At 39.7% G+C, this 12,711-nt stretch overlaps 1 protein-coding gene across 1 annotated transcript; it reads left to right on the top strand.

The window, feature by feature from the left end:
• Positions 1-2,807: 2,807 nt before the first annotated feature.
• On the top strand, positions 2,808-7,367 carry plk2a (polo-like kinase 2a (Drosophila)). The gene is given in 16 exon segments (XM_036594343.1): positions 2,808-3,060; positions 3,293-3,400; positions 3,498-3,614; positions 3,726-3,855; positions 3,972-4,090; positions 4,092-4,156; positions 4,245-4,443; positions 4,637-4,784; positions 4,905-4,999; positions 5,105-5,234; positions 5,267-5,272; positions 5,380-5,460; positions 5,603-5,762; positions 5,911-6,040; positions 6,151-6,261; positions 6,564-7,367. Coding segments are annotated over 16 exon segments (1,983 nt in total). The 5' UTR covers positions 2,808-2,868; the 3' UTR covers positions 6,756-7,367.
• The last annotated feature ends 5,344 nt before the right edge of the window (positions 7,368-12,711 follow it).

Here is a 12,711-nt window from a genome sequence, read left to right as displayed (position 1 = left end):
TGTGTATTCTTGCTTTTTATTGCTTTTTGAGTTTAGACAAACTATGAAAGCTGTCACTCTCTGGAAGCTAAAACGAACCTCGAAACGGCAGAATGTTTTGCGATGATTTAAGTTGTCAAGTTATTTAATTTGCAGTCTTTCACTCAAAAATCATACCATCTTAATATGTTCCAAAAATCTTAAACATTGTTGCCTGACATCTGAACATCCACATTAAACAGTTTCAGTTCTTTCTCAACATGGACCAGTATGTGAAAGAATTAACTGCACAACAAAAAAAGAGCTTTACCTCTCTGTAGTCTCCGTGAGTGCAGGAAGTAGAGTGGTGTAAAATTGGCCTTGCGTGTGACATTTGAGTGTGTGGTATGAGTGCAGCCACATGTCAATGCTTGGGTTCCTTGATTACTGTGAAGACATTGTAACCAAGGGACCCTCCTCAGGACTGTTACTGCTTTTACTGCAGTCAGAGTAAGAGTTTGGCTGTTTGTTAAAAGTTTGAGATCATTTAGTAGAGATCTATAAAATTATTTCCACTGTTTATGTAGCGTATAGTAGAGGTCAATAATTGTTTTCCATGATGTTTGGAGAATATGTGCTTCTGTTGCTGCTTTATATTATATATGGGTCATTTTTATAAAAATACCATTAATATCTGAGTATCATAATTATGTAGATAAACAATAGAGTAAATAAATTGGAGTGCTTTATGGTACAATTGGTATGGGATTTTTGCATTGTTTTTGGCATTTTTTTACAATGATAATTTGGTCATTTAAGTTTCTAAAAATAAATTTAATATCAATGACCCCTGCTAGAAAAAACAGCATAGACCAGCATTGCTGTGTATTGTTTTGGATGCTTGTGTGCTGGTCAACCAGCATCACTATGCTGGTGTGTCCAGCTAAACCAGTACCATACCAGCTCTAGACCAGTATGAATTGGGCTTTTTTTTCCATTCAGGGTTACTTTAAATGATTCCACCAGGCATCATTTTTTTATGTATATCAAAAACGAAAACAGTGACTTTCAATCTTTTTAGTTATTTTTTCATTTTGGGTCGTGTTTAGTGAGAATAACCTCTTCAGAGCCAGTGGCTAGCGTGAGGACAGTTGTTAGAGTAAAGTACCACAAGGCACCACGAGGGTGCGCCGACGCGCTTTCAAATCGTTAGCAAACTGAGGCTCTTCAGAACCGCTGTTCTAAAACATGGCCACGGTTTTGTTACATAGAAGCATTAAAACGTTAAAACGTTGCTTTCATATAGAACATCCTGGAACTAGTCACATTTTCCAGTACCTTCTGTCCTGTAACGACACAGGCTGCTGTGTTCATGTTGCAGTTCGTCAGCTTTCTACACGTCTCAGCCTACTCTGAATACATTACCACTCTGAGCCAGCGTGGTTACACACAACCCCGCAGCCTTAAAGGAGAATTCCCCCGAATCTTTGAAAAATTCTGCATAATTTTATCATTAAAATGTAAACAAAGTCACTCAGATTGATTTGCTGTTAAATGCTCGGTTCTAGAGAAACAGAATTGTTACAGGAACCAGATGTCATTGGATAGGAATCTATGATATTGTTTTACAACATTTTTGAGGTGAGGTTTTGCCCTGAAATACATCTTTTAAAAGACACTGTAGACATGATGGAGGGCATTATACGGCAAAATAGTCCCCAAATAAAAAACATACTGTCCAAATGTACTACTGTGTTAGCATCATTAACGTTACATAGAAAAATTCAGGTTCACTGGTGGTTTTGGATAGTAAACAAAATGTCTATATTTGTGTTGTAGACATTGTGACCCCTGGTTCCTATCATCCCTGCTGTAAAGAAATTCTGCATTGGTAAGTCTCTCTGTACTGTGCCATTTCACATCAAAACACAAAATGACTGTGTTTAGATCTCAAATACTGAAATATGCAGATATTTTGAAAAATTGGTGGAATTCCCCTATGCACAGCAAGCACATACATATTTTGCAATAGAATGAATATAAATAATAGAACTTGGACTTCCAAAGTGAGTGCTAACTGAATGTTTTTATACATTTACAAAAATATGACAAATGAGATAAAAGAGTGAAATAAGCCTCAGAGCATAACAGTTTTCTTGTATTTTTTTATGTGAATACTTTTATACATCTTTGTTTCTTCCACCTATGTCCTGATGAGGTGAACATTTGTATACTAGCTACATAACTAAACTCTAAATACATGCACATTGTAAGTTATGCAAGACTGAAGTATTAAAGCATGAAATTAGTGAAAAATACTGTTCCCTGACATTTAATATTTAATTTAATATTTAAAGCAAACATAAACATAGTAACAATTAAAACTGTGCTGGTGTCTATTCAACCATGTGTGAAACGTGCATGTATGATCCATATATGTTCAATATTTGACTTGCGTACACAACAAATATGTACATATATTTTGAAGTATACGCTTGACCCTTTATGATGAGTCCATAGATGCCCACATATCTGATTTTCGTATGAGATTAACAGCATGACGTACGAATTCTTGACAGAAGGTGCAGCTAAAACTGTGTTTGGGAATTTTACTTTTACCTCATTTGTAAGAGGAATGTATTATGAAGAATCTTCAAATGAACTTCTCTGACGTTGTTAGGGATGCCGAATTTGTGTGGTAAAAGTATGAAATGTGCTCCTTATTGTTTTATTGCCACAGTTTGAACGCTAACCAACACCTTTGACTAAAAACTGGGAGAAGTCATTTGCATTCCGCTCGTGCAGAGACGTGACGTAGCGAGGGAAAATAAAGGGGCAGGGCTTCGTCTATAAGACTCGGAGCGCACCACTTTTCCCTCAGAAAGGAGGTTTGAGGAAGACCGAGCGGTTATGGATATACTCAGGACTATCGCCCATCAGCCTGGAAATAACAGCAAAATGTGTGAACACACGCACAGCAGACCTTCTGAGGCGAGACGTGGGAAACTGGAGGACAGTTCACATGCAACACAGGAGATGTCACGTATCATATCGGACTCCACAACTGGGAAATGTTACTGTAGGGGAAAAGTTCTTGGCAAGGTATGTTAAGAGGAGTTAGACATGCTAGCACCTCTGTAATATACATGTACACCTGGGGCTAGGAAAGGAAGGAAACGCCTTTTGGAACTATTTTTCCAGCTTAGTTCACTATGGAATCAAGTGCTTTAGTCACTGTGTTTTATTGTGATGGGGACACTCTCACAGATCTTGACCTGTTGTCTTTGTGGAAGCCCCTCATAGCCTAAAGCCTATGCTTGGTTTCTGTTCACAGGGTGGTTTTGCCAAATGCTATGAATTTACTGATCTGGGCTCAGGCAAAGTCTATGCTGTGAAAATTATTCCACACACGCGTGTCTCCAAACCTCACCAAAGGGAAAAGGTATGATTTATTTCCCTCCTGCTTACTCACTCCCTCACTCTCTCCCTCCCTCACTCCCTAACTCAGAATACTGAATTGTCTTTGAATTGTTTTACAGATTGACAGAGAAATTGAATTGCACAGAACCCTTCACCACAAACACATCGTCCAGTTCTACCACCATTTTGAAGACAAAGACAACATCTACATCCTTCTTGAGTACTGCAGTAGACGAGTGAGTTTTATCAAAATGGACAGTGTCTTGTACTCAGATACTCTGCTGCAGATGATCTTTGACTCTGTGCTCTATGACTAATAGTCTGTATTTTTTTTTCCCCCTCTCCAGTCACTGGCACACATTCTGAAAGCCCGCAAGGTGCTCACAGAACCTGAGGTTAGGTACTACCTAAGACAGATTGTGTCAGGACTCAAGTACCTCCACGAGCAGGAAATCCTCCACAGAGACCTTAAATTAGGTAGAAAACCAATTCAAAACCAGTTATTGATTTGCTACCAATAATTTCACCACTTTTTTTTTCCTACATGTAATCTCAAGAACATAATTTGTAACCACTAGTTCTGGTCTTCACAGGAAACTTCTTCATTAATGAGGCGATGGAGCTGAAAATAGGGGACTTTGGTCTGGCAGCTAAGCTAGAACCGGTCGAAAACCGGAGAAGAACAATATGTGGGACCCCTAACTACCTATCTCCCTGAAGTCCTCAACAAGCAAGGGCATGGCTGTGAATCGGACGTTTGGGCGCTTGGCTGTGTCATGTGAGTTACAGTAGCTAAACTGCTGGAAGTTGAAGGGAAAGCACATGAACTTGTCCTTGACATGAATTGTCCTTGATTGACTCTACAGGTACACCATGCTGTTGGGCAGGCCTCCGTTTGAAACCACCAATCTTAAGGAGACCTATCGGTGCATACGGGAAGCACGTTACTCCATGCCCTCCACGCTGTCGCCGCAGGCCAAGCACCTCATTAGCAGCATGCTGGCCAAAAGCCCGGAGGACAGGCCAAGGCTAGACGACATCCTCCGCCATGACTTCTTCAGCCAGGTATGTGTGATCGCCCCTTATGGATGACGGACAAAATGGCATATAGATTTTGTAGGGGTGGGTGATATGAATTTGAGTTTCTATTGCAAAATGTTTTATATAATACGGGACAGGTTACACTGTTGTACACTTTTATTCTGGTATATCTCTCACTTCTAGCTTTGTAGTCATCTTGTGTTCTGTCTTATTTCAGGGTTTCACTCCAGACAGGCTGTCTTCCAGCTGCTGCCACACAGCCCCTGACCTCCAGCACACAAGCCCTGCCAAGAGCTTCTTCAAGAAGGCTGCGGCAGCTCTGTTTGGTGGCAAGAAGGATAAAGCAAAGTACTTTGAAACACTAAGTAAGTACTTCTACTTCTTGAATAATGGCTGTGCATTGCAACCATTTTTCCACAGTTGTGTGTTCAACCTATGAGTAAATTTAGGTTTAATATCCCTGTTCTTTTCTTTGTCCTTTGCAGATAAACTAACAAAAGAGGAAGAGGACATCCATAGACTGCGACATGACTTTAGGAAGGCCTCAATCAGCAATCAGCCTTGCAGACAAGCTCCTGAGGTTAGTTGCAGCCCCTTACTATTATTGTAGTGTTTCCTACACAATCCCAAAGGACATTCCTTCACCCCTCTGAACTGTGACCTAACCCTGTCTGTGTCATAACAGGACAGCAAACCACCAGTCGCACCTACCGGAAAGCCAGCTGTCCCTGCCAAGGACGGGGGCAACAAGCAGCAGATCCGTGACACCATCCGCATGATTGTGCGTGGCACACTGGGGAGCTGCAGCAGCAGTAGTCGAATGTATGTGTCTCGCTTGAGCTTGTAGTTTCTTGTTTTCTTCATCTGCTTCATCTTGTTGCTGTTTTATTTGTGAGCCAGACGTTAATGGATGCTGTAATGTGGTGGGTAATGGGTTTCTGTGCTTTGTTTTGATGGCAGGCCTGGAGGACAGCACAATGGGTACTGTAGCAGACACTGTTGCTAGAGTACTCCGAGGCTGCCTGGAGAATATGCCAGAAGGTATGCAATTACTCCTAGCAGATACAGAAGCATTTCATGCTGTTTGAACAGCTCATGTATTTTTGATATCATCCCAAAAGTAAAGATTTAATCTATTTAATGCTGATGTTTGGTGTTTACTTTTTCTTTTTTGTGCTCATAGCTAATGACATTCCAAAAGAGAGCCTGAGCTGTAGCTTCCAGTGGGTGACTAAGTGGGTGGACTATTCCAACAAGTACGGCTTTGGCTACCAGCTATCTGACCACACAGTTGGCGTTCTTTTCAACAATGGCACCCATATGAGCCTGCTGTCTGATAAGAAGTAAGTAGCCCAGGAATTCAAGCATTCAACTGTTAATTCAAGGAGTTTGTAACGCCCTTGTCATTTCCTCAATTGCATTAAACACCATCTGTTTTGTTAATCAGCTGGAGATGATGCTCAGAGACTAACACACCTTCTGTCCTTGCAGGACTGTGCATTACTATGCAGAACTGGGCCAGTGCACGGTTTTCTCTACCAGTGAGGCCCCAGAGCAGTTTGTCGGCCAGGTCACCATCCTGAAATACTTCGCACATTACATGGAAGAAAATCTTATGGATGTAAGTGTCTTCACATGGTCCAAAATTAGTCTCCACATATACATGCATATATCTCAACATAAAGAATTGTCTTGCTTTCTCTTAATGACCGTGCTTTTCTTTATCCCTAGGGTGGTGATTTGCCCAATGTGATGGACATCAGCAAACCCAGGCTGTATCTCTTGCAATGGCTCAAGTCAGACCGGGCACTCATGATGCTCTTCAACGATGGCACTTTTCAGGTAGAGCGCTACACATTATAGTCCAGAGATCTTCAAATCTGGACTTTTGAAATCCCTGGATTTTGTAATCACGGGTTGTTAACTGTTGACCACCTACTGTGACAAAAGTATTGCAAAATCCAGGCATAGAAACTAGATTCTGGTTCAGATTTGGTGAACTTTGGCTGTAGGCTATGCAAAGGGTCATCAATTCAAATAAGTGGAGCCCATCGGGGCTGGAATTGATGACCCTTAGTCTTTGATTGTGCAGAGTTATTCCTTAGGTTTTCTGGTTGCTAATGATTTCTCTTTGGCCTTGACAGGTGAACTTCTACCATGACCACACCAAGATCATCCTGTGCAGCCAGAGTGAGGAGTATCTTCTGACTTACATTAACGAGGAGCGTGTGTCCACCACATTACGCCTCAGCACGCTACTTCGCTCTGGCTGCTCTTCAGATTTGCGCAGCCGAATGGAGTATGCCCTCAACATGCTGCTGCAGAGATGCAACTGAACATGAATGACTGCAGACTGAAGGCTTAATTTATGGGCTTGTTGACTGACTTCACTGACCTCCATTGACCACCATTCACTGGAACTTCAGTTAGGGCTATCAACCTACATGAGTGTGGTGATGGAATTGAGGTACAAACACTGGTCCTCTCTCAAAGGAACCAACAGACTATGACCTGTGGACTTGTGAAAAGATCAAGAGAGCTGGGCTGGAACCAGAAGAGACCATTCAATGGACTTGAAGTATAAATAGCATATTAGTGTTTCTTTATATAAATATAATGGAGCAATCTTGCTTTGCTGAAGCTTAACTGGGATTTTGGACGTGGAATCGGCTTCAGCGGGGCAGGGTAATGTGTAGCTCTCTGTAGAGCAGACCACTGCAAAACTGTGAATACATTCCACAACATGAAGTGGGCTCCACGGTGATGTATCCTAGAACCAGTGCCATAGTTCTGTCCCCCATAATCACTGTTTGGTGCAAGGATAAGGATCCGGGCCCCTTCTTTAATGTTGATTGGAGAGACATACTACGCTAGTGTGCCATGGATGTAACTTATTTGACAGGAACCCAGTATTTATTTATTTAATAAAGATAACCTTGAAATGACAAGTTGTTTTTGAATGGTTCTTTCAACTGAATTCATTGAAATTTCCCAATGTTTTGAATTTGAAGTTCTAACAGCTGTATAGATGTATGATCCTTAGAGCGACAACAGCAGATGTATTCTAGTGTATTCAACCAGAACAAACACAATAGTTTCTGCACTAAAACAGAATCATGGGCATATTTTTCTGCTGCTGCCCCTTCTGTCTTTTACAGCTTAATGCCAGCCATTGCAGCTGACACAGATAAATCTCTAGAGGCCTGGGGTAGTAGCTGCATAAACACAAGCAAGGAGCAAACAGGGAGATAAAGGAGTCTGCCATTCTTGACCATATTTTTGAGAAAAGCGAAAATTGCCTTGTCTTTGTGTGGATTAGGCTTAAGCACTAAGATGTGTTTGCACTATATTAAGACTGGGAGAAAACATTTTTGCCCCACTTTTCCTACTTCATCATGTAATAGTTTAAGCTGAGTCATAATCACGAAAATATCTGTCTAAATAGCGTTCCCTCCCTCCATTTCTCTGACAAATGAGGCTATACTTTTTCCAGGCACACCTTTTATCCTTTAGATAGCAATCACATTTATTGTGTGAGATAACTTACTGAGGCAGCAGTAAAAGCACAAGGGATACTGAAGTGGCGTGCATTTGATGAAAAGATTGAATCAGTTCTATTTTGGGCACAAGCTGTCTTGCATTATGTTTGCCTGCTCAATCAAACGTCTACTTTATGTGAACTTCAGTAACCTAGCGGCCCCTCCCTACACATGAGTACAGAAAATGTGTTTAACAGAGGTTTGCACAGAAGCTTCATCAAATTTTTAGTATTTAATGTGCTCACCATTTGCCTTTATCACAACTTCCACTCTTTTCTGGAGAATTCTGCAGGAATATTTTAGCACAACTCCATAGTTTTAAAAGTTGGTTGCCCTTTCTGCTTCTCACAATCCAAGTAATCTTGAACGCATTCATTGATGAAAGAGTCTGGCCTTCTATATGGCCAGCCCATTGTTTTGAAACCAGTGTTGCTATGCTGAAGCTTAAGTGGGATGTTGGCCATGGTATGTGCTTCAGCGGGGCAGGGTGATGTGTAGCTCTCTGTAGAGCAGGCTGCTGTAGAACTGTCAAATACGTTCCACAACATGAAGTGGGTTCCACAGTGATGTATAATCACTGTTTGGTGAAATAATATAATTTTTTGTCCTTTCGTTCAAAGAAGAAATCTAAAGGAATATTTTTCCACACCTCCAAAGTTCAGTCTTAGACAGTCCAGTTCAGTCTGCTTCCCACGATCTAAGCAATCTCAAAAGCATTCAGTGATGTTCAATGATGCATTCAAGGTCTGGACTCTGGGGTGGCCAGTCCACTGTTCTTAGAACACCAGTAGCTTGTATGTTTGATTTGACAATTTCCTTTTTTTGTTCTATTTCCTTTTGCTTTTGTCAGTAAGGGCTTCTTGACTGCTTCATTTCCTTTTAGATCCGTAGTGTTGAGTTGTCTTCTCACAGTGGAAGGATGGCCAGAAACATTATCTGATGGTGACAGTTTGGGTGGTCTACCAGGCCTTGTAGGTGGTTGTTAGGAGTCTTACTTTCTTTGTGTCTTTTAATCACTCTTTTGAACTCTCATTTTGGAATCTCCTTTTTTTGCAGTAGATTATTTTATATCTAATCTCCTCAGTAAAATCTCCTTCAAAGTGGATAACTTGTACTTAATGGCCATTTTGACTTGAAATAAAAAAAAATGAAGGGGGGATGCTGACATTTGCACAGTACTGTAAGTCATGGCCTTGGTCATCAACAAACAAAAAACAGATCAACAATGAAAATAATGCATAAGTAGGTTCAATGGTCAGTTTGCTAGCACATCTAGTGACTTACAGAGCATAAATAGGCTAAAATCTGATATATATATATATATATATATATATATATATATATATATATAGAAACAAGAAGGTTACATTATGTCACTTGGTTACCATGTCAACATTTCAGAACGCTTCGGAAATGTTCTCCCTGGCAGTGTCTATCCAACTGGCATCTTCTCTTTTGGCTTTGAGGAAGAAAGTTTTTGGAAGCAGAACAAAAAGTTTGGTCTGTAAGCCACAGTCCAACAGAATAGCCCTACAGTTGGCACACTGGAGTTCCTACTCACGCCATCTGGTGCTAAGAAATGTAGGCCGTTTCGTCTCAGATGAGTCAAGGCTGGATTACTTAATAGGCTGAATTAACGAAATAGGACTTTGGCCGTTATATAATGCTTCTGTCTCCTCAGATGGCAGAATTCATGAAAGCATGAAAAGGACAACAATCTCCCTGATCTTTGAAAGGGATACTGTACTATATGAGCACAAGTATGCCAAAAAGGTTTTTTGCATCAAATCAAAAACTGCAAACCAAAGATCTAGCTTTCCAATTTGCCAACTGCAGAGCACTTACTTTATCTTAGAAATGCAATTTTTAAATTTGTTCCAGTTCACTGGATTGGTACTCAAACCAAAGAACCCCACAAAAGAAAACACTTATGTTTCATCGCTGATGGTAAGAATGCTTGTGTGCATTCATATAATGACATTCAATTCCAAGTCATTTCGACGTGACTGAGAAAGCTTTACACTGAGAATGAAGTTATACTGAAACTAACAGCCACAATACATTATATATATTTTATTGCTATTAAATCTCAGGCTGATAACCTTTTAAGGAATTACTATGAATTTATAATTACAGTGTTAGAAATTAAGGTTCTGTGCAGGTAAATTTTTCGCTCACCAAGGTACAAACAATGTAAATGTATCTTCAAAGGTACAACAGTGGTTTGGTTTCAAAGTCTAATTGTGTACCTTAAAGTTTTTCCCAGGTAAAAAATACATATTTGTACCTTTTCATGACCTAATGTTTTAAAACAGAACAATAAACTAAAAAGCCTGAAGATGAGACGGGGTGTGTGGAGTTAATACAATTTAGAAAATATAATTTCATTGGATTATGGTACAATTATGTTCCCTGACTAAAGGTACTGAGATGTACGCTTGAAGGTACCACCCCAGTGACAGTTTGTACCTTTTTTCTGAGAGTGTACAGCATATCATTCATCACTGCTTGTCAAGAAAAAGCCACGTAACCTTTTGCTTTAGCCAAATAACAAAATAACATGAAATACTATAAAATAAAGCAAGCTTGAAGTATTTCAGTCAAAAACTATATGTAATTGTTGAATAACATACATTGTTAACAGTAGCGTAGATCTAAATGACAGTTTCACAATGATTCAGCAAAGTTAACCGACTCTTAATTGAGCACCGACTTCTTTGCAGACAGGTTGGTCTACATGACAGAAATTGCTTTTAATCACCTTCCTAACAGTTCACAATGACACTGGCAATGTTTTTCAAGAATGTTCTGTCTTTTTTCAATGGTTTAGAATAACAGTGATTGTATTCTTCTTGATGGACGTTTCAGTATAAATAGGAACACTGCAAGAAGCTCTGAAGACAAAAGTTCACCCAACCCTTAATATAGGAACAATCAACAATAACTAAATGCGATACTAACTGTAGGAGCTGAGAACTGAATAAGCGCCAGATTGCTGTCTAAAAGTTCCTGTTTTTATGACGTTTCAGGAAGAAGCTAGGTCAAACAAAGGCTGCTCGAAAATCACAGTGACCCATCCATGCACTTTGTTACATGATGACGTAGTAGGCAATGGAATCAGTTTTAAACCTGCCTTCCATGCAAGCAAGCTTGCACTAAGTGCTGAAGAAAACTGCTGGCTTAAATTTAATCAGAGATGTTCCTGGGCATTGTTTTCTGTTAACCATTCTAGATGCCATATTCGGATACTAAAAGCTACTTAATTTGCTACATCATGGAGAAAATATATATAGTCTGCAATTCAGTGAAATGCTGTTATATTTTACAAGGCCTATAAGTGCACCAGTTTATGTGTTATAAGTAGCTATATGTACACATTAAGTATGTATTTTGCTACAACAAAGCACAAGTGCCTTAGTGTTGCCAATGACACTATTGAGGATGTGACTGAGAAGATGCTAAGAAGCTAACGGCTAGGCCAGGGGTCGGCAACATGCGGCTCTTTTACTGCCCCGTTGCGGCTCCACAGCAGAATTAGATTTTTAGGTAAAAATAAAATAATTATCCTTTTCAGTAAAATAAAGCTCTGCTGATCGTTCTAACACAGTTTAAACAATAATTGGTCTTAAACACTGGAGTTAATGCAGTCCATCATTGCTAATTCACCAACCTTTAATCCTGAAGGTTGGCGTGCAGACTATTGATCACCACAGCAACACAGACAAGAATCTCATCTAGCTAGTAGCTAATGAAAAGGCTAAGAGAGGGATTTAAGACGAACATCAATAATTCAAGATGAATGGACTTATTTGTGTTTATAAACACTCAGCTGGTTTCCTGATATGTTTAACCTGTAATGAGAAACTGTCAAACACTAAAAACGTCGTGAGGCTGAAGTCAGCTTCATGTTTGAATTCTCCTGTTCCACCTTAAATGGTAAAGCAGTTATATTCTGGCGCCATTTAAAGTGGAATGGGAAAATTCGAACAAGAAGCTGGCAAATGTGAAGCTGACTTCAGCCTCGTAAAAAGTTGAACATTGAGAGACATTTTACAAGAAACGTTTCCTGCCAGAGATGTGAGAAAAGCAACTACAGCTGAGCTAAAGCTCAAAGCAAAGCTATGTAAGTCTGCTTTTTTGTTTATATTATATTTCTAGTCTTTACTAGTACATTAGCACATACTGAGACATATTTACAGTGAAGAAGATAAATGGACATAAAATGTTGTGGCTCCCGAGGACAAAATGGCTCTTTTTAACATTTGGGATGCCGACCCCTGAGCTAGGCTAACTACTCTAGCTGACATTAGTTTCGAACTAAAAACAATGAAAAGTAAGGGTGGATCTAAGCTCATCTATGCTGGTTTATGGTTGACCAGCATACCAGCATCCAAAACACAACATATTGCTGCAGTCATTTTTCAGTTTTTGACATATTTTGAAAGTAAGTGTTACCCTTTACAGTGTGTGTAAATTTTATGATGAATGGACCAAAAGAAACAACCCAAAATGACATGGAAAAAAGTCTGGTTTTATTGACTTACATTAAAAGTAAAGTATGTTCTTCGTTCTCTTGTAAAGTTACCATTTCGGAGATTTGAGGTTTTGTTGCGACAGCAGTGATATGCTGCTTTTCTTGGTGACCAGTTGTGCTGGTCTATGCTGGTGTTTCTAGCCCAGACATGCATATTAATACCATATTTCACTTGAAGTCCAAAGCTGACTGACTAGACTAGATTTGTATTTTGTGGAT

The sequence above is a fragment of the Colossoma macropomum genome, unplaced genomic scaffold (assembly GCF_904425465.1).
Source record: "Colossoma macropomum unplaced genomic scaffold, Colossoma_macropomum, whole genome shotgun sequence".
In the NCBI taxonomy this organism is placed as follows: Eukaryota; Metazoa; Chordata; class Actinopteri; order Characiformes; family Serrasalmidae; genus Colossoma; species Colossoma macropomum.
Note: the sequence above shows the minus strand (reverse complement) of the source record. Positions and strands in the feature narration are given on the sequence as shown.